Source organism: Anguilla rostrata, chromosome 10 (assembly GCF_018555375.3).
Source record: "Anguilla rostrata isolate EN2019 chromosome 10, ASM1855537v3, whole genome shotgun sequence".
NCBI lineage: Eukaryota > Metazoa > Chordata > Actinopteri > Anguilliformes > Anguillidae > Anguilla > Anguilla rostrata.
Genome location: NC_057942.1, coordinates 4,699,164 through 4,718,919, shown reverse-complemented (window position 1 = coordinate 4,718,919; position 19,756 = coordinate 4,699,164). Strand labels below are relative to the sequence as shown.

Genomic DNA, 19,756 nt, shown 5'->3' with positions numbered 1-19,756 from the left:
TCTTTCCTGTACATCTTTAAGATCTCATTTTTATATCCTTCCCTTCGGGGGGACGTATTAGCCAAAAGCTGGAGCAGCCCAAGAAAGAATTAAGATGCTCCACCTGCTGTCGCCCCAACCGGTGTTTTTATGATCGATACTACATCTTGCATTCATAAGGAAGACCGAAGAGAAGGCTCATTACCAGCACACAGAAAAAGCACACCACAACCGAGCGGACGATCAGTAATTGCACCATTCTCTGACATCAAATAGTGGAGATAATGGAGAAAGGCAAAAATAGGGAAACAGTGATTTTTTTTGTGTGCTGTATGATCACCCATTTGTATATAGATCAGGTTTCTGCCATCTCTTGTTAGAATGGACTTCCTCATTGGCAGTTTCCCATATCCCCATCCACCCACATCGATTCAGTGGTAACTAAAATATTCAGTGGCCAGCTTTGTAAAATACATTGGGAGCCCAGTCGTCTCCAACAAGCACGTTATTTTTTTACTCATATTATGATCTAGACAATAACAAAGTAAAATGCAGCAACTGACTTCACACAACCCAGAAGGAAGACTCGGAGGGGACGAAGGTGCCATCGCATAAGTATATTAAGCTTTGAGGGAAAAAATGCCCATTAATGCGGGAAAGGAGGCTTTCATTAAAAAGCAGACAGCTATAGGACAGCTATTGCCACAAAGGAGGGGACCACAGCAGGAGGTGTTGGGTTGGCAGAATGTGAAGGCGCATTGCTACACGGAACGAAAACTGAAAAAGGAAATAAATAACTGTTTTTCTTTTTTTTTGGGGGGGGGGGGGGAGGTGTAATACACTTCTTTCCGCACCAGAGACTTTGCTCAATTCTGTGCACAGACAACATGCAGGTTGTCGTATTTGACAAGATGGACTACAAGAGATTTGGAACTGTAAAACAAACGCGTGAGACGCCATAAAGCAGTTTATAACCAGCATACAAGCACAGAAACACAAGGTCTTGTTGAATTGTCATTTAATAAAGAATTTTAACAACGCAGGACTTTAAAAATCCAGTGTTTCATTCTGAAGGTCACATTGTTTTCTTTGCTTTAAGTTAAATAAGTTATTGCACTGGTTGTGAAAACATGGATCATTAAATATATACTGTCTAAAAATGTACATGAAAAGTGTGAGGGTTTGTGAACAGGGATAGCTTGGCAGGAGGCACCGGAGCAGACCCTCAGACCAACATGGCCGACAGCTTCTCCTTCACCTTCTCCTGAATATTCGCAAAGTACTTCATTTGAGCAATCAGCACTTTCGCTGACTGAATATCCCCTGAAAATAAAGAACAGTTATGTAATGAAGTGTTATTATAAACAGTAATGCCACACAACCCCCCGCCCTTTCCCAGAATAATTGCTGAAGCTGATTTCTAACACGTCTTTGTACCCATACTAGCCTCCTGACCCCACAAATATGTTACACTATAACCACCAGGAAAAGGATGGAGAAAAATACACTACAGAGCCTGAGAAATATACCTTGATGGAAGGATACATCTATTTTCTCCGTGAGGTCCTGCAGTCGACCTGAAGAAAAAAAGCGATTGTTTTTTTTAGCTTTTTTTTCCTGTTATTACGTTTTCAAACGGCAGTCATTCTGTCACAGAAATGAAAGCGAAGGCAATGCACTTTCGGATTCTGCGGTGGTATGGAAAGAACCGCATTCCACAATAAGAGAGTACAGTTATTTTAATGTCAATAATAACATGTTTTTTTTTTTTTTTTGCACCTATATTTACGATTCATGTAAATAACGAGGAATCAAACTTTTTTGTAAAAATTCCCACGTTACAAAGTGGTAAATCTGGTAGTACTGTTGGGGGGTTGAAGCCTTTTTACCTTCAATGAAAACCCCAATGCTGTCAGTCTCCTCCTTGATTTGCGTCTCTTGCAACCTTTCATTGATCTCCAATATTTCCAGGAGAAGCTGTTGATCGGCCCCAATGTCAGTCCCTTCCTCCACAGGGACCCCCCCGAGCTCCAGCTGAAGCAGATGAACGAAGTTAAGTAACCAACAGACTCGAATCTTAAGAGCTCCATTTTAAAACACCGAACAAGCAGGGATAGAGAAGAAGAAAGAACTTTGTTTATTTCAGTTCAACAGGTTCAACGCAGCCCAGGTGAACCTGGAACGAGTGCGGTGTATTTTAAATCCAGCTCACTAAGCAGGACGAAGAGGTATGAATTACCTGCCAGGTGCTAATGAAAGTCTAAATGCTTGGCTTGACCAGTAGAAAATGAAAAGGACACTAAATTATTTTGATACCCTGCGCAGCATGAATTCACAGCTATTTTAAGCAAAAGCAAATTAAAGGTGTATATACGGGGCAGAGCTTACCATATAAAGACCACGGCTCAAAGGCTTTAGCAGAGTCCTGTAGGCCTTGTTCACCAGCGCTGAATGGGTTTCCGAATACTCCTGTTCTTTCTGTAAAATTGCAAATGGAAAATTGATGTTTCATAAAGGTCACCCTCCTTGTTTTGCTTACTTTGCGCAAGTGTTCCCATGCTAATAAGTTCATGCGACGCACACCAAAACAGCATAATCATGAATGGGGAAAAAAGCAATGTCGATACGTAAGGTATAAAATAATTACTTCTTGAATGCTGAACGCTGGGGGGGAAACAACGTAATTCCGTTCTTTCAAATCTACAATGACGGAGTCACGTGCCGCCTTGCTAGTCCGCAACTCTTGTGTTTTGATTACGCCGGAAGGCGCCTCGTTTCACAAGTGGCGAAACCTGCCTTACGCTGGTGATTGGATTTTTTTTTTTTTCTCTCACCACTCTTTAATGGTGGGATGGCTCAAATCCATCAGGGGACACAGATGTGTGTGTGAAATACATAAAATTGGATAAGCGGGGGGGGGGGTGGTTTGGAGATGGTTTACGGGCAGATAATTCCCATTTCTCAGGCCTACACAGTCAGATGGGACCTATAAACCACAGCGGAGGCCAAATGGGATTTTCTGAGGGAAATTACTTTGTATTCAGTCCCTGAATCAAACTACCCCTTTCATGGGTAAAGTTCTTGGCCCAGTTTAATTATTTAGGAGATGGTCCCCCTACACCCTTCCCTAAAAGCTAATTGAAGCTCCGGAGATCGGAATGTCCAAAGGCACCAACTAATAGTATGTTTCTCAGGTTATTAGGCTTAAACGTTCATGATCTTTTAACTGTAGGCCTACTTGTTTGAAGAGTAAATTGAGATTCGTACAACAATTTACTGTGTAATAAGCTGTGGTAGTGAAGGAGACGGCTACAGTCGTAGATCGTTCTACTCCTTCTTTCGTCGTGCCATTTTCATGGATTACACAATGTCTTTATTATTGGATTACACAATCTCTTTATTATTATTATATAGCTGTCATTGAACTTGTACTCCTAATTCACGATTACTGCACCTAACGGCACTGATTTGATTGTGATACTGCGTATAGATTTAAGCAAACTATACGCATGTTGAATGCGTCTTTTCAATTCACTTGGGCTAAAAGCATCTGCCACGTTTAAACTGTAGACTTTAATATAAATCTCAGTTACCTGAGTTTTCTGACTGAAGTTGTCAGGGTGAAGAGAGCGTTGAAGGTGCAGGTACCTGCGTTGTAACTTCTGGGTATCCAAAGTAAACGTCTTGTCACTGAAAAGATGCGAAGACAAATTCTTAACATCAGCAGTTGACCTAAGCCATCGGTCACTGGGTGCCAACTTGCTGAAATGGCACATTTGGATGACGCATATACATTTTCTTTTCCGATTTAAGTCTTGTTGCGCGAGATGACAATCTGGACTAGTTTTATTCTGAAACTTTAAGGATTGTTGGCAAGATGGCATATAATATGACGACCTTAAACTCTCACCAGTCCATTATATCGAAGTAGTTCGCATGTTCGTCCGGAGCTTGTATAACTTTGCAGGCAGGGCAAAAGAATGCAAGAGCTGCTTGAATGGCAGACTTGCACTTCCAGCACCTTTTTGAAACCGTACAGAAAGTCCTCAGTTGATTTGGATAAACAGCCGCCTGGTTAACGTTGAAACGTCCCAAAAGTTTTGATGTCCTGTTGCACAATCCTCTGATGCCCGTTACGTTTGTATTGTTTAAGGTGAAATCAGAATTAAGCACTGCATTTGAGGAAGTGGGCAGAGTCTTCACAATGCACTTTCTAAATACGTTTGCATTCTGATAACGGCGATAAGTGCAACACCACCGGAACGTGTTCAGCGTCTGCATAATGTACAGTATCAGGCTCTTCCTGGACAATTAAAAACTCGATAAATACGATACTTCCTAGTGCGTTGCTGGAAGAGGTTGGCTTATGACGATATCAAAGAAACAGGAAGTTTTGCTAACATTACCGGGTTGTTCCACTGGCTCGTTAAAAAGTGCTTGTATAAACACCACTTACACTCGTCTTTTAAAGTATCCTTCACAGCGAGCTAGGTTGCTCGGTATTTTCAGCGTTGCATATCAACGTTACATTTAAAACTATGAAATAAATGGTAGCCCGAGGTAGCGTCAACCCACACACAAACTACATTTCCCAGAAGGCAATTTGAGCGGCTTTCATTCTGGGGATTGCGATTGGCCGAATTTGTAATACGTTTTGTGATGTTGTTTATATGCGTGGTGCCAGTCCGTAGGCTGCTGTGATAGGGAGGAAAATCCGTGTTTTGGCACGTGTGTTTGAAAGCGGCTTCCCAAATTCCAGGTGAGTTTCGAAGCAGCAACATGAAATATGTATCTAAACGTGACCGTGCCGTGCATTCCCAGTGTTTCGAGAAAGGTGGCTGGAAATCGAGCGAAATCTTGAATGGCCAAAGAGGCTCATCTTGTGCACAAGGGATCAAGTTTAGACCAGTCGCGGGTTTTCTAAGGTAGCTCGCTGACTGGGAAGCTAGCCAACCAGCTACCTCCGGCTTCTTGCTTGCTTTCGATTACACGGAACGTGATTTATGTTTCTGACCTGATGCATTTCTAAATTTAATATCGAAGTAAGATTGATTAAAATATTGATTGATCTGTTATTGCATTGCATAGCCCTCCCGATCTATATAATATACCTTTTGTTCGTTGGTTTTGTTTATACATAATGATCTGTTGTTTAACATTTGCCTAGCTACGCTGGCTGAAATACAGCAAGACAACATGCACATGGTCTGGATTTGAATGAGAGCACCCCTACTGGTATTTGCGGCAAGCTTCCTGCTTGTCCTTCAAATCGATTTACTGATGTGTCGCTTTGAAGTGCAAAAGTGACGCATACAGGAAATGCCATCGCTTGTAAAATCAAATAGCATTTGATTAAGTGTGTAAGCAAGATAAGGTGAAGCCAGCCTACTTCACTTGTGTGCAGGCACGTGTTTCCTGGTGTGGCACCATTAGTAATTGGCGAAAGATAAAAGAGGTTAGGGAGCAAACGATGGTCCAGTTGGCCCCCAAACCTAATACGAGTTTGGCCACCCGTTGTGTGTTGTGCCCCTTCTCAGCACCATGTCCGAAGACGCGGGCTCCAGCCAGTCCCAGACGCAGTCCCAGCCTCAGACGCAGTCCCAGAGCGGCTCCAGCTCTTCCTCGGGCCCGCCGTCCGCCAGCCAGTCCTCGTCATCCTCGGGCACACTGAGCTCGGTGGACACCGCGCCGGTGAAGGACCTGCCGTCCATTCCGGAGGAACCGGAGCCCCAGCCCTGGGGTCGTCTGCTCCCCATGGAGAGAGGTTTTAAAGTGCACAGTGAGTGCTGCCCCCCACCCCCCCCACCCCAAGAGGACTACTGGAAGAGTGGGGATTGGACTGTGGTTGAGTCAGCAGTGTGTGAAGGTTGAGGGTGTTTGCGTGGAGGTAGGCCAGAATCGCTGGGCCGTGCAAGGGAGGAGAGTGTAGGGCTATGGGTTCTCAAATCTAAATCCGGCCCCGGTTTTCTTTTCACCCAGGTTATTAACTGAACAGTTAGTGCTACTGATTGGCCGGACTGTCTTCACACCTGACTCCCAGGTAAAAGGGAGGGTGGAAAATCAACAGTCCTTGGCCTTCGAGGATCGGGATTTGAGAAATGGGTGTAGAGCATGCTGGGGGAGTAGATTGCTTTTGTAGCTCTGGTTTAGCCAGAATAAACGGACTGGGTTTATTTTTTGGTAGTGAGGTTTAACCAGGGACCAACGTAGCTGAGTAGGACAGGCAGGAATCTTCAGCCTTTAAACCAGGGGTGCACAACAAGGGCTGATACATTTTAGGATTTTGTTCCAAGTTCTGCTCTTAATTGTATAATTAGCTCAATCATATCTTGCTTCGGGATTTGTATAAGCACCAGCTACAGCACACTGCATGTGCATCCTAAAGATTTTACTGTGCTGAAGAACAGGATTGAACTAGCGTACTTTAGAGACCTGTCAGAAAATTAAATCTAAGGTAATCGGTTGGAATAAAAACCACTATGCAGGCTGACCCTCCAGGATCTCAGTTGTGCACCCATGTTTTAAACAGTGCGAGAAGCGCAGTGATTTATTTTTTCATTTTTATTTTTCCAGATTGCATAGAGGATCAGTACTGGTTTGGACGCGACAGGGGCTGCCACTACTGCTTCGATGACCCAGTTTTAAAAATGACTGAGAAGTATACAACTTACAGTAAGAAACACTTCAGGATTTTCAGGGTACGTGGCATTTCAATGTATATCAATATCACAGATCCTGAAGAAGCAATTATGGTACATATGACATTTATGGAGGATTTTACCCAATCTGCAAAACATTCGGTTCTAGCTGATGATTAATTGCAGGGGACAAGGTGGGGAGGGAGAGATAATTTGTCCAAGCATTGCATAAAGTTGAAGATGGGACACTGAGGCATTGCCCCTCTTTTTATAGGAGGATGATATTGTCTACATTGAGGACACTAGCGGGAACGGGACCTTTGTGGATGGAATACTCGTTGGGAAGGGAAAGCGGCTTCCCCTCGCCAACAACGCCGAGCTGGCACTTAGTCAGCCCCGCCACAAAGGTCGTGACCTCTCTTTACATTCACTAGCGCGTCATAGTCTCGGTTACTTTGCAGTATGTACGTCCACAGATATTAGTCACATACTGATTTTTTTTTTTCTGTCTTGCAGTGTTTGTGTTTATCGACCTCATGGTGGACGAACAGTCGAACCTCCCTAAAGAGTTCACGGAAAAGTACTTGCTTTCTAGAAAGATTGGAGTGTGAGTACACTAGCGCCACGACGTGCTGTTTTTTTTTATTGAGGCCTTCCTGCATTTTGAGCCATTTCTCTGCGCATGATTCAGTGTCCGTCTTTAGTTATTGTGTGTCATTGCAGAGGAGTGTGCGGAGAAGTGAAGCTAGCATTTGAAAGGGCTACGTGCAAGAAAGTGGCGGTCAAGACGATTAGCAAAAAGGATTTTCCGTCCGTCGGAGTAAGTATGAGGGGCGTTAATGTTATCTTCTCCTTTATTGGGGATGCAGTGTGTTGGAATGGATTATTTATTAACCAGGTTTCCTCGGTAACGATGTGATGGCCGTAAGTAATCACAATTTGTTTTACTTTCCAAACAAGACTGCCTCGCGAAATGCGGAGAGGGAGATCGAAATCCTGAAAAAAATAGACCATGTACGTAAGTATGTATTTTTTTGAATTGCACAAGTAAAACTGGAGAAGTCATAGCCGGCTTCGTAACTAGGCTCATGGGTGCTGTATATAGCTAAAGCGCTAGCTTTCGGTGCAATGATGTGCCCACAGCCTAGAATCAAATCCTGATCTTTACCTGTGGCCAGGAGTTTTAAGGCATATCCGTTTATTTACGGAAAGCCAGCATTATTTATGAGCATTTTGGGGGGGGGAGTTTGAGTATTAAAATAAGCTGTGACTGTCTGACCACATTAATAATAATAATAATATTAAATAAATAAATAATGGATTGCGTTTATATAGTGCTTTTATTACACTCAGAGCGCTTTACTGTGGTTAGGGGGGAAGCTCTCCTCTACCACCACGTTACTCGTGTGCTAGTATTCTCTCCTGCAGATTGATTATGGAATGCAGCACCAGTGGCTCAGACCTACAGTAGTGAATAGGTATTTCTCGTGGTTGTATTCAGTGTAATATATGGGCACAGTAGCATGGGCCAATTGGGTTGAAGTTTAGCATGTCTTGTCTGTATGCAGACGTGTGTTGTGTTGATACGAAGCCATGCTTTTCTTTGAAAACAGTACACTTGCTTGAGGGCTGTTTTTGATTTTTTTTTCACTTTAACTTTTTGGCATTGAAAACTCCTACTTGATGTATTTTTCTGGAAATATACATTTCAGTCCTCTGTTCTTTGTTTTTATGGTGACACACACACACACAGTCATGCAATTCAGCTGTTGGTAATTTGTCTTAGTTAAGTGTGGTTATTTGTCATGGTTAAGTGTGTTTTTTAGCTTTTTACAAATCTGCCTTACGTCTTTCTTCCTCTCTCTCCCTCCCATTCTGAAGCCTTGTTTAATAAAGACAGAGGACTTCTTCCAAACAGATGAATCATACTACATTGTATTAGAGCTGTAAGTACATCATGTTAACGTTCCTTGTTCTTGAGTGAAGGCTCTTGCTTAGACATGTTCCTCACGTGTGAGCAAGCCAAGAAATCGCTAAATGTATCATCTGTATTCAGAAGTACTCTTGGTCAAAACAGAAGCACACAATCAGTGTTAGTTTAAATAAATAAAATAATAATAATAATAATTGAATTGTAAAAAGGGCTGACGCAATGAAAACAATAATTAAAGTTGGTCTTATAGCAGCCATTCTTGTTGCCTGTCTCTGTATTCCTTTGCACGTTGAAACGTTTTGTGCAAAAATGCAAACGAGGTACTCAAAAAGATGGCAGACGGATTCTATACCCATGGTGCATTGCCACAGGTGAAGCAAAACAAGCTTTGCAAAGAGCCGAACTCAAACGGATAATGAAATTATTACAAATGCGAGCCTCTGGCACCTGAAGTGCTTCCCAGGGAACGCTCTGGAACGCAGAGGGATTAGGCATTCATCTGTGCACCTCCCGATTTCCTCAGTCTCTTTTGTGAAGAGATAAGGGCCATGTTCCTTTTTTTATCTGTCTGGTAACTTTTGCGGTAACAAGGTCACTGAGTTGATGCTTTGTTACTGCGTGGTAAATTTACACAATTCCGACAGACGCTTCCGAACGGTCAATTTAAGCTTGGGCATCCTTAGAATGGTCGCCACCCTTTGATCTGAAATGAAATCATTTTCTTCTAGAAATGGACAAACCAATTCTGAAAATGCCCATCTAAAGCGCAATCTTGCCTGGAGCAATTTGGTGACCGCAGTCTGTGAACCAGACCAAGGGAATACTGGTTGATTTTAGCAAGGGTGGAAAGTCCGCAAACTCAAAGTGAAAGTCCTGCCTTGTGTTCCTTCCGTCCGCCCCTTAACTCATCAAGTTGATTTGACTCATTTTACTACCACCAGGCTGACACATTGTGCTAATTAGCAAATCCAGGTGTTTGGAACAAAATACTAGGAGGGCGGACTTTCTGAACCTGTGTTCTTCACCTCTGGATTTTAGTTCTGTAAAAAAATATGCATGTACGCTTTCTTAACTGTCCAAAACTGCTTCCTTGCAGCACATTTTACTTTTTGTTGATGTTTTTTCTTTCAGCATGGAAGGCGGAGAGCTCTTTGACAGAGTCAAAGCTAAAAAACAGCTCCCCGAGCCCATTGCCAAGATGTATTTTTATCAGATGCTGCTGGCAGTCGAAGTGAGTGGATCAATATTGTGTTCTGAAACGCAGTTAATGTACCAAACCGTGATTTTTCCCCATTTTCAGCTAAATTGTTTCATTCTGGATTTTTTTATACATCTCTGCAGTGTATACGTTGCCATCTTAATTTGCGTGACTGAATTCGAAGTGTTGATATCAATCCTTTTTAATACTGAAGAATAACTGTTTTTAACAATCCTGCACTGTCTCTCATTTCACAGTACCTCCACAGTCAGGGAATCATTCACAGAGACCTGAAACCCGAGAATGTCCTCCTCGCCTCAAACAATGATGTCTGTCTCATCAAGGTGTGCTAAAGTGCTGTTTTTCCCTATCATTCCTGTTTTTGTTGTTCTCTTCCTCTTCCTTCGTTATTTATAGTTTGCCAGTTGGCGGTAAATGACTTCAGCAAAACCCTTTTACGCGAGCAGTGTTTTCCAGGCAGTATTCGCCTATTCGCACTTTTGCTTGTCGGTCATTAGAATAGCAGATCCCAACAGAAAAAGCCGGTGACCTTCAGAACGTCCAGGAAGTGAACTGCGTGACATCACCGTGACATCACCGTGACATCACCGCCCGCTCTGTCCCGCTTCCCAGATCACGGACTTCAATCAGTCCAAGATCCTGGAGGAGACGGCGCTGATGAGGACCCTGTGCGGCACGCCCACCTACCTGGCGCCGGAGGTGTTCACCGACGCCGTGACGGTGGGCTACGGCCGGGCGGTGGACTGCTGGAGCCTGGGGGTCCTCCTGTTCGTTTGGTGAGGTTCACGGCGTGACCCCCCCCCCTCCGCACCCCCACCCCCCCGCCTCTCGAACAGCAGACGAACAGTTCCATTTGGAACATTCGTCAGAAGCATCCGTCAGAGGTGAGATCTTGGGGCTGCCATTAATGTGCACACATCCGGAGTATTTCGCACTTTTTAACAGCTGTTGGAGAAGTTCGCAGTAAGACGGTAAAACCACAGATATATTATTACAGGAAAAATCACATCCTGACAGCCTGACCAGGGGCCCTCTGGGGCCCCAACCTACGCTATACACCCACTCCACCCCCACCCCCCCACTAGAAACAACACTTATTAATGACTCCTCCAATTACGTCCATGAAGTAATCAATATCAAAATAAAAGTTTCTGTTCGTTTTAAAAAAAAATCTGTACTAATTTATTTTTTATAGGCCTTTAGCAGAAGCTTTTACCCAGACCAGCTTACACAGGTTTTGAATTTATACACAGACTGTTTGTTTATACATGCTGGATAGTACTGAAGCAATTCAAGTTAATTGGCAAGGGCACAACAGCAGTGCTCCACACGGATTTGAAACTGCAACCTGTAGGTTACCCGACCATTATACTACACTGCCACCTCTACTAAGGAAAAAAAAAAAATCTTCATACGCTTCTCAAATATTTTGCATGCAGTGTGAATACATGTCCTTTGCACATTATGCACTTATTGATGTTCTTCTGAGCTGAAATAAACATGAGCCAGAATAAGCGTTCTCACAGAGTCCCTTCTCAAATGCACCTTCGAACTTGCTGCAGTTCTGCTAAGCCTTGCTTGCACAAACAAATCATTATAAATATGGAATTCATCTATGCAGCTTCACTGTAAAAAATTTCAGTCTGACATTTTCAGTCTGATTTTAGTTAGTATATCCTTGCATTTATATAGCACCTTTCCGAATGCTCAAAGTGCTTTACAGTCAGGGGGAACTCACCTCACCCACCACCAACGTGTGGCACCCACCTGGGTGATGCACGGCAGCCATTTTGCGCCAGATAGCTCACCGCACATTAGCGAAGGTGGAGAGGGAGAGAACATATTTTAGCCAATTAAATCCGGGGATGGTTTTGGTGGCAGTTTGCGAGAGCCAGATCTGGGATTTAGCCGGGTTGTAAGTGGTACCCTCTTAATGGGATTGTTTTGGTGCCATAACCTGAATTAGGCATCCTTGGCTGGAGTGTGTATTTCACTGGAGTGTGTAGGTCCTCACCCCCGGCCCTTCGGTCTGCTCATTTTTTGGTGACCTTTGACCCGTTTACACAGTTTATCCGGGTATCCCCCATTCCACACGGAAGAGATCGGAATGTCCGTGCGGGACCAGATCACAAAGGGATGCTACAGGTTCATCCCATCAATTTGGGCCAAGGTGTCCGAGCAAGGTAAGGTCAATGCGTTCGCTCTGCAATCAGCTGCATGTGTGATTATTTATTCATATACTTTTCAAATTGTTTTTTTAGAGATTGCCTAGTTCCAATGGGAACACCTTAATTAGGATGGGGTTGCACCTTCTCTGTGTGTTATAGTACCACCCTACACGGCAGAAATGGTTAAGCAGATGTCAGAATTTCCATGTTGCACTCATTATGAGAGGTTTTTTTTGTGGCAAAGGCGGCGGGGGGGGTTTCCACACAAAATTTCCCAATTCACACCTGCGAAGCATTTACTGAATTACTTTGAGGCTCTGTGGCTAGCCACTCAGACACATGTTTCTGCTTGAAACATGAATTTGGAGATCCACAGAAAATCCCTGGTATTCTTACTTTTTTTTTTTTTTAAAGCCAAGGATCTTGTCAAGAAGCTCCTGGTGGTCGACCCCAAAAAGCGACTGACCATTGAGGAGGCACTCCAGCACCCGTGGATGCAGGCAAGTGTCTTGCGCTCCGGAGCCCAGGCAGAACTGTGCGTTTCACACGGACGTGCACAAATACAGTGCTCCTTGAAACAGAGTGGATCTGCTGCATTTCCAAAGGATACGTTTTTCAAAGAGTTCTTATCGTAACTCCTTTTGACTGTACAATTTTTACACTGTACAATCTTGCAGCATGCTTTGTTGCTGGGGTTAAATTATCTTTCTTCAGCAACCAATTTGGTAAAGAAAAATCCTGCAAGCTCACAGACAGTCAAATAATTGGCCACAACTAGCAGATCTCCATCATCAAGCAATAAAAAAAGTTAATTTGCCATTTAGCCTGTTATCTTAAATATTGTCATCCCATTATCAAATGGACTGAAGAAATATCTTTATTGTATCTGCAATCTGCACCCTGAAATGCCCTAAACGAGTAAAAATGGTGTGCATTAATGCCTGTGTACCAGTGCCAGTGATTAGTTGTTTAAGCTACAGTACATGTTGTACTGAGTCACAAATACCCATTTTGTGCTATTAATGGGAGCTAAAACCTCCTTCTTTCACTCTTATCTGGACTGCCAGGCCCCACTACCCAATAACGCGCATCGTGGCAGTGAGTCTGGATTTTAATTACACTCAGTAGATTCCTGCATGAACCGCCATGAGATATGGTTGTTTATAAAAATGTGTGTAAATGATTATAGACCACCGGCTCATTTGTGTCCAAAGAACAGCAGAAATGTAATGCTTGGTCTGAAGGAGAGATTTGGGATAAGCTGGATTGCATTGAGTGAAACTTCTGTTATCTGAAGATTTTTGTTCAAGCTACTATCCAAGATAATGACAGTTCAGGAAGACCATGAAAACCTTGATGTGTTTATAGGGTCTTGATATTCCCTAACAAATCACTGAATTTTCTGGCTGCTCAAGTTTTTTTTTTTTTTCTTTTGTTGTATCAGAAGAATATTCTATAACCCATGATTGCTTTGCACAACAAATGGTGAAAGCTCAAGACCTGGATTCAACCAAATATTTACACTTAACTTCAGAAAGAAATGGATTTTCAAAGCAAGCATGTTTTCTTTTCTTTCTTTTTTTTTTTACTTTGGAGATGGCTGAACTTGTCAAGCTCCGTTGGTGATCTGGAAAAAAAACACGAGAGTCATTGTGAGTGAAATGTTAAGCACAAATGCTGATTGGATCCAGGTCCAAAACCTCAGAGGTCATGTTGATGGTAAACACAATTTAACACCAGAAAATGCAGTTTGACCTCAAAGTTTTAAAAACATGGTTCCAAGGAGAAGGCAGTTTCAGAAAAGTCCTTCAGTCTATAGATTCCTAAACAGCCTTTACAGAACACATTCAAAATGTCTGTATGCGGTGGTATTAGGTTACTGAATAGTGTTCACCTAATAGCCAATGTTAAATTGCTTCCTGTAACCTGTTTTGCTAGGGATGTGTCTTGCATGTTAATAGATCACATACCATATGTAGCTCTATAAAAATATGAACTGGGCCCATATTATCCCTTGGATCATTTCAGACTCTTAACTCTACCTGCAAACTCTAGGAATCGCTTGGAATTCTCTATGCTGTATTATGTGTAGCATTTCTGCTAAAGAAGCATGATTATTACAGGTGCAATATAAAGATTAGTTTCACGTAACCTAATTTATTTTTATTAAACCATAACTCTTTTGTCTGGTTTATTTGGTTAGCATCGGTCTCGTAATGAATTGGCTGACAATAAACGGCGTTTTGAAATGCTTAAAATGGTGTGGGGGACCAGCTCTGAATTCTAAACGGTGTGATGAAGCTTCCCTTGTGGCTGTTACATATTAACTATAACAGAAAAGTGGATTTTGGCAACAGTTTAACAGTAATAAAAATGCACTGAACAGACCGAGTCCATCTGTTCTGTGTATGTGGGTGCTTGATAGTATAACCTGTTAGTGTCACGGCTGCTTTGAAGAGAAGTGCAGACACATTCATTAAAGCACATCCATTGAAATGAAATAAACATTAAATAGAAGAAGCGTATTGGGAAAAAGTCTTACTGTGAGTGCAGCCATTTTTCTGCACAGAAACACTTTTTGAAAAACTACTGTAGGATATTATATTCTGTAGGCTTAAGTAATTGTTTTAGTACACGTCTTCAGCTGATTTTTATTTGCGAGTTTAACGCATTTTATTTTGTTGCTGTCACCTTTACCAGGTTTTCCATGGTAATGGATTTAATATTATTCTTATGTTATTATTACAAGGGACCTGAGTAAATAATAGGAAGAAATTACATTACTGGCATTTAGCAGATGTTCTTTTCCAGAGCAACAGAATTGAATTATGTTAGCATCCGTTTATACAGCTGCACCTCTGCTGAAGCAATTGAGGTTAAAGTCACAGTGAAATCAAAATAGCCGATTCTCATTAACCACACAAACATGTCTAAAAGTACACATAACAAAAAAACATATTAAATTCTAATACTTATATATTTTCACTCAGCAGCATCCCCCCCCCCCCCCCCCCTTCCTGGAAAACTTCATTTAGATTTTAAGTCATCGAGTACCAGGAGGCGTGAATTTTGTCTATGAAATGTCATTCCTCCCCCTCCTCATTTCAAGTCAATCGTATTGACTCCCCACCCTTCAGAAATTCCCCCCCGAAAGATTTGCTTAGCATAGCGCAGAAGCTAGTGCTGCTCTAACTTCCATTTCACTGCGACCAGGTAACTTGCTTACGAGTACATTGGCAGTGCTCTCTCTGGGATTTGAACCAGCAACCCTCAGGTTACGAACCCAGTTCCTGCTGACCGGACACCAGTAACATGCTTTTATATCGGCTTTGTCTCCACAGGATGAGCAGATGAAGGCCACTGCCTTTGAGGTGATGTACCCGGATGGAGGAGGTCCCAGGGTAAAGCGCTTCTTTACTAAATGCTGCCGTCCCCTTGCATGTAATGCTTCTGCTGTTCTGTGTAAATCAATCAATCAATCAAATTTTATTTATATAGCGTATTTTACAACAGTTGTCACAATACGCTTTACAGACAACCCTAGCCTAAACCCCCACAGGAGCAAGCCTAAGGCAACAGTGGCAAGGAAAGACTCCCTGTGGCAGATGGGGAGAAACCTTGGAAGGAACCAGGCTCAAGGGGGAAATGCCTGTATATTTTCTTAGCTGACCTGCATTTCTGTTGGTTCTAGTTCTTCTGGAATATTTTTTTTCTTCTCAAAATTCTAGGCCAGTGTGTTCTAGAACTCTATTCTTTTCAGTTACCAGTAGTGATTGTTACATCAGCATTAGAATGTTCGGTTGAGAACATTCTAATTGCATGTTTGTGATCTTGCACCTTAAAAGGCTAATTGCAGATTACCTGTATTCATAGCCCTCCACCAGTCGCAAAAGGCCTCTGGAAGACCAGGAAGAACAGCCAGGGAAGAGAAGGCCAGGTCCACCTTCAGCCGCAGCTGAATGAGAACACTACCTCCGACCATTTAACCTTTTTTAAATTGTTTTTTTTTCATCCTTTGTCTGCCGAATCATTCACAAATTACTGTCGCTTATATTACGGTTTGATTTGTTTAATAAATTATACCTTTTGTATAAAGTTTGCTGTTTTTTATAAAACTACAGTATAAATATATATTCATTCAGTGGTTACAAATGTATTAGGATGTACATCCACGCATCTTGTTCTCTGCTTACATTCCAGTATTACAGCTTGGTGCCAATTGGATAACTGAAAGTGTGATTTTGCTCAATTTAAAATGTGGTGTTTATTTTATGCCATTTTATCAAACAAGGTTAAATAACCAGCTTGGCAGAGTTTGGAATTGCGTGACACTGAAATTCCTCATAGACACTGATGCTCAGTAGATAAAATTCCATAATTAGAACTGTCACAACCAGAGTATTCCCAAGTGCACACACACTCCAGTTCATTTATCTCACACATTGCAGGCATTTAGCAGACGCTCTTATCCAGAGCGACGTACACCAAGTGCATTAGTTCAAGGTGCAGAGGTGCAAAAGAAACACATTAGAGTGAAGTAAAGATCGTAGTGCCAGGAGTGACCACATAGATCACACAACTGCCAGTCAAAAAAAAAAAACCAACCGGAAGTAAATTCCGGTTCTCGCTTAGGCCCGGTTTCTCTCAAAGCTTCGCTCTGGATTTGTCCCGGAGACGGTAAAGCACCCCGTGCGCCTCGTCAAACGAATCCTTCAGCGCCGACTGCACCCTGCTCCTCCAAGCGACGAGCTTGGGCCGCTCTGTCAGGATGTCTCTGCCGCCACCTAGGGGCTGATAGACGAGTTGCAGTTAAGTGTGGCAGCCCAGGAGCAGTGGGCAGGTGCAACATCTCCTTGTGCAAATCACACACAGTAGTTCAGACATGAAAGATGACAATGTTATGAATAAGGAGCAGCTTCTGCGGCGGGTCCGCGGAGCGGAGGGCACAGGTGTCGCCTTTTACCTGCATGAGCTCGCATACGGCCAGGAGATCGGCCAGGGAGACGTCATCGCCGCAGAGGAAGGGCTGTCTCTTCAGGAACATGTCCTCCAGCTTGTCCAGAGTCTGGCCGAGCTGCGCCAGAGCTTTCCTCAGCCTCACGGGGTCTGGGGGCTCCCCGGTCATCCGGGCCAGCAACACCTGAGCAGCAGAAGCCACCCCGTCAGCTCACCTGCGCGTCTGTCACCAGCTGTTCCTACTGCCGTCTGCCACGTGGACAGGTACAGTCTTTAACATCTCCCATGCTGTCACTATTCTCTAAATCTGAATGGGCGAGCTGGTATGAGTTAGACTGGGTGTCCTTAGCAAAGACTACTCTAATGTAGAATCAGTAGTGTTACTGCTTGGTTGGAGCGAAAGCCTGCACCCACACCAGCCCTTTCTGGATGAGAATGAGGACCCCTGCTCTAGAGGCACAGATGGCACAGATAGGGGCGACATAGCTCAGGAGGTAAGACCGATTGTCTGGCAGTCGGAGGGTTGCCGGTTCAAACCCCGCCCTGGGCATTTCGAAGTGTCCTTGAGCAAGACACCTAACCCCTAACTGCTCTGGCGATTGAGAGGCATCAATTGTAAAGCACTTTGGATAAAAGCGCTATATAAATGCAGTCTATGTACCAGATGGTGCCAGGTGAGGTGTGAGTATCCCTACCTCCATAAGGAAGACCTTGGCAGCATGCGGCCGCGTGTTGGTGTGGTGCCAGGCAGTGTACTCGTCGACTCGCGCCCTTTTCTCGGGTTGCCGTGGGTACCAGTGCTCAGGGACGTCGTAGTTGGTGGCCAGATACTTCAGTATGGCATCGCTGTAACCATAGGGTTGAGGTCAAAGTGCATACGAATGTGCAATAGCAACCAATCCATGACGGGAGGAGCACACTGGGTGCTGCATGGAGCAGATCACATTCAGTGTTTATACAACCGGGCTTTTAACTAGACTGGGTAACGGCAGGTAATCACTTGGACAAAGTGTTTAACATAACATGTAAGTGTGTATTTGTAACAGGTATATTGACATCATGGTACATGGACACCTTGTGTGAATTGTAAATCGTATTTTAATTTAATAATTTTAACCATTTCTGTATCAAAGGAACACTGTTAAAAACATGAAAACAATTAAAATCACTAAGAGCTAAATATATTGAAATGATGCAAACAAATAGAAATAAGTTGTAAATAATATTCCTACAAATTATGAATATCTTCTTAAAATTTAAAACAGCCTGCTGAAATATATTCATTACAGCCGTCAAATTAAGTATGCACACGTTAAGACGAATCAATGAAGTGAAAAATGAGTTTGATTTGATGAATCAATTAAGTCTAATATTCAAGAGCAAATCATTAATTCATAGGCTACTCTTCACGTAATATATTTCAATCACGTTTTTTTATTACAAAGAAAAATATACGTGATATTTCTATTTAAAACAAAGAGCTAGCCATTTATATATCTGGTAGCCCATATGAAATGTGTGTTCAGGCGCTTACCTTTCTGTCAGAACAAAGCCCTTGTCCACCATTACAGGTACCTTCTGCATAGGATTCAGCCTGGTAAACTCTGGCGTTTTATGCTCACCTAAATGGGGCACAGTCGCACTGTAACTAGTATCTGTCATTATATTCAATTGAGGTAAAGCACGTTTACAGGAGGTGACCATTTCATTGCGTGTCCAGATTACTTTTTTGCCACAAGATTGTGATATGAGGTTACCAAAATGGACAATTTCTATTCGCAAATCAATATTTTTGTTTATTAATGCAAGCATCAACTACTGGTGTCAACGGCATTTCTGAAACAGTATGCTAACTCAGTCTAAATCAGGCACATTTTGGTCAGAGGAGACACAGCTCTAGGGCTAAGCAATCTCTAATATGGGATATGGATCTATATCTACACCAGGCAATAAGTGGAACGCAACAATCGTGACTAACTAAGAGTTGCGGTCAAAGTAGGGCAAGGTTCAATGTGTTTAAGTTCATGGCAGGACCCGCACGTTTTCTCTGGAAGGCCTACCTAAACAATATAGTTTTTTTCCTTTTAGACGTAACGAGCAAGCGACGGAAACTGTAAAGTAAGCCTTCTATTTATTCATTGCATTCACAACTTTGAATCAAAATATTTGATAGCTTTTAGCAACCTTTAGCCTACATAGCTATGAATCAACAATTCACCTTGTAGGAAGTTTGCATACCTTTTCGTAAGGCTACCAGTTTCACCGTATGTGGTATTTTATTGTGATTCAGAAAAATATGCACTGCTCTGCACGGCTGTGATAGCAAATCCAAATAAACTTCCAGCGCCGTTCTGTCGACCATGTCTGCTTACGGTTGTTTTTGGTGATAGACACGATTGGGTATCTGTGCTGAACCTTAGAGCTGAGCTCTATGATATGGGTATCTAAAGTGAAAGAGAGCGTTTGCTAGTACGTTTAATCACACTCAGAAATCAAGATGGAACGATGTCTCTTGCAGCCCTTGCTATTAAAAGGATAAGCCGTAACCAGAGACTGTAAAAAAGAACACGAGTGCATCTGCTTTCCAGGATTTTGTCACTCGGGAGAGACAAAGCCGGAGATGTATCTTTTTATTTTGCCTACGTAACATCTTGGGCTTGTCTTCTTCAAAGGAGCAGCATATTTTGCTCCGATGTTGGCCCTGCTCCGTTATTATTCCAAAGTAATAACTGAAAACACTGTATTCCTACAGTGCCACACACGTCTCTTTTTTTCTTACCATGAATGGCCCCTTTGTGCCGTATATACTCTTATAGATCACATGCCTGGGTCATGGCTTGGATGCAATGAAGGAGAATCCTAT

At 42.8% G+C, this 19,756-nt stretch overlaps 3 protein-coding genes across 6 annotated transcripts; 1 reads left to right on the top strand and 2 right to left on the bottom strand.

The window, feature by feature from the left end:
* Window positions 1–980: 980 nt before the first annotated feature.
* hscb (HscB mitochondrial iron-sulfur cluster cochaperone) lies at window positions 981–4,597 on the bottom strand. Its single transcript, XM_064297509.1, has 7 exons — window positions 4,566–4,597; window positions 4,436–4,474; window positions 3,573–3,669; window positions 2,368–2,457; window positions 1,869–2,013; window positions 1,509–1,556; window positions 981–1,302 (listed from the first exon to the last, which is right to left on the bottom strand). The coding sequence occupies exons 1-7, from the start codon at window positions 4,595–4,597 to the stop codon at window positions 1,205–1,207; spliced, it is 549 nt and encodes a 182-aa protein (XP_064153579.1). The 3' UTR covers window positions 981–1,204.
* chek2 (checkpoint kinase 2) lies at window positions 4,475–16,032 on the top strand. Of its 4 annotated transcripts, none has more exons than XM_064353617.1 (15): window positions 4,475–4,738; window positions 5,517–5,758; window positions 6,553–6,677; window positions 6,892–7,024; window positions 7,134–7,224; window positions 7,341–7,437; window positions 7,578–7,631; window positions 8,499–8,563; window positions 9,682–9,781; window positions 10,006–10,092; window positions 10,382–10,545; window positions 11,837–11,952; window positions 12,352–12,437; window positions 15,279–15,397; window positions 15,577–15,695. In XM_064353617.1, exons 2-15 carry the CDS (start codon window positions 5,521–5,523, stop codon window positions 15,626–15,628), a joined length of 1,527 nt encoding a protein of 508 aa, XP_064209687.1. In that variant the 5' UTR covers window positions 4,475–4,738; window positions 5,517–5,520; the 3' UTR covers window positions 15,629–15,695. The 4 variants fall into 4 exon arrangements, with proteins under 4 accessions (XP_064209687.1, XP_064209685.1, XP_064209683.1 ...); XM_064353615.1 differs by lacking the exon at window positions 4,475–4,738 and adding an exon at window positions 4,774–4,904 and having other exon boundaries at window positions 11,837–11,957; window positions 12,357–12,437; XM_064353613.1 differs by lacking the exon at window positions 4,475–4,738 and adding an exon at window positions 4,776–4,904.
* gstt2 (glutathione S-transferase theta 2) lies at window positions 15,407–19,355 on the bottom strand. The gene is made up of 5 exons (XM_064353623.1): window positions 19,132–19,355; window positions 18,428–18,515; window positions 17,589–17,739; window positions 16,901–17,077; window positions 15,407–16,728 (listed from the first exon to the last, which is right to left on the bottom strand). The coding sequence occupies exons 1-5, from the start codon at window positions 19,253–19,255 to the stop codon at window positions 16,582–16,584; spliced, it is 687 nt and encodes a 228-aa protein (XP_064209693.1). The 5' UTR covers window positions 19,256–19,355; the 3' UTR covers window positions 15,407–16,581.
* Window positions 19,356–19,756: the final 401 nt, after the last annotated feature.

What these genes read in the sequence shown, in the direction of transcription:
- hscb (XM_064297509.1), bottom strand. Translation starts at nt 4,597, where the DNA reads ATGAAAGCCGCTCAAATTGCCTTCTGGGAAAT. An exon ending in CAAATTGCCTTCTGGGAAAT is followed by an intron (nt 4,475 to 4,565) that starts GTAGTTTGTGTG and finishes GAAAATACCGAG; the next exon opens with CAACCTAGCTCGCTGTGAAG. An exon ending in GGATACTTTAAAAGACGAGT is followed by an intron (nt 3,670 to 4,435) that starts GTAAGTGGTGTT and finishes GCATCTTTTCAG; the next exon opens with TGACAAGACGTTTACTTTGG.
- chek2 (XM_064353617.1), top strand. Translation starts at nt 5,521, where the DNA reads ATGTCCGAAGACGCGGGCTCCAGCCAGTCCCAGACGCAGTCCCAGCCT. An exon ending in GGGGTCCTCCTGTTCGTTTG is followed by an intron (nt 10,546 to 11,836) that starts GTGAGGTTCACG and finishes CCGTTTACACAG; the next exon opens with TTTATCCGGGTATCCCCCAT. An exon ending in GGCCAAGGTGTCCGAGCAAG is followed by an intron (nt 11,953 to 12,351) that starts GTAAGGTCAATG and finishes TTTTTTTTAAAG; the next exon opens with CCAAGGATCTTGTCAAGAAG.
- gstt2 (XM_064353623.1), bottom strand. Translation starts at nt 19,255, where the DNA reads ATGGTCGACAGAACGGCGCTGGAAGTTTATTTGGATTTGCTATCACAG. An exon ending in GGCTTTGTTCTGACAGAAAG is followed by an intron (nt 17,740 to 18,427) that starts GTAAGCGCCTGA and finishes CTATGGTTACAG; the next exon opens with CGATGCCATACTGAAGTATC. An exon ending in CCAAGGTCTTCCTTATGGAG is followed by an intron (nt 17,078 to 17,588) that starts GTAGGGATACTC and finishes TCTGCTGCTCAG; the next exon opens with GTGTTGCTGGCCCGGATGAC.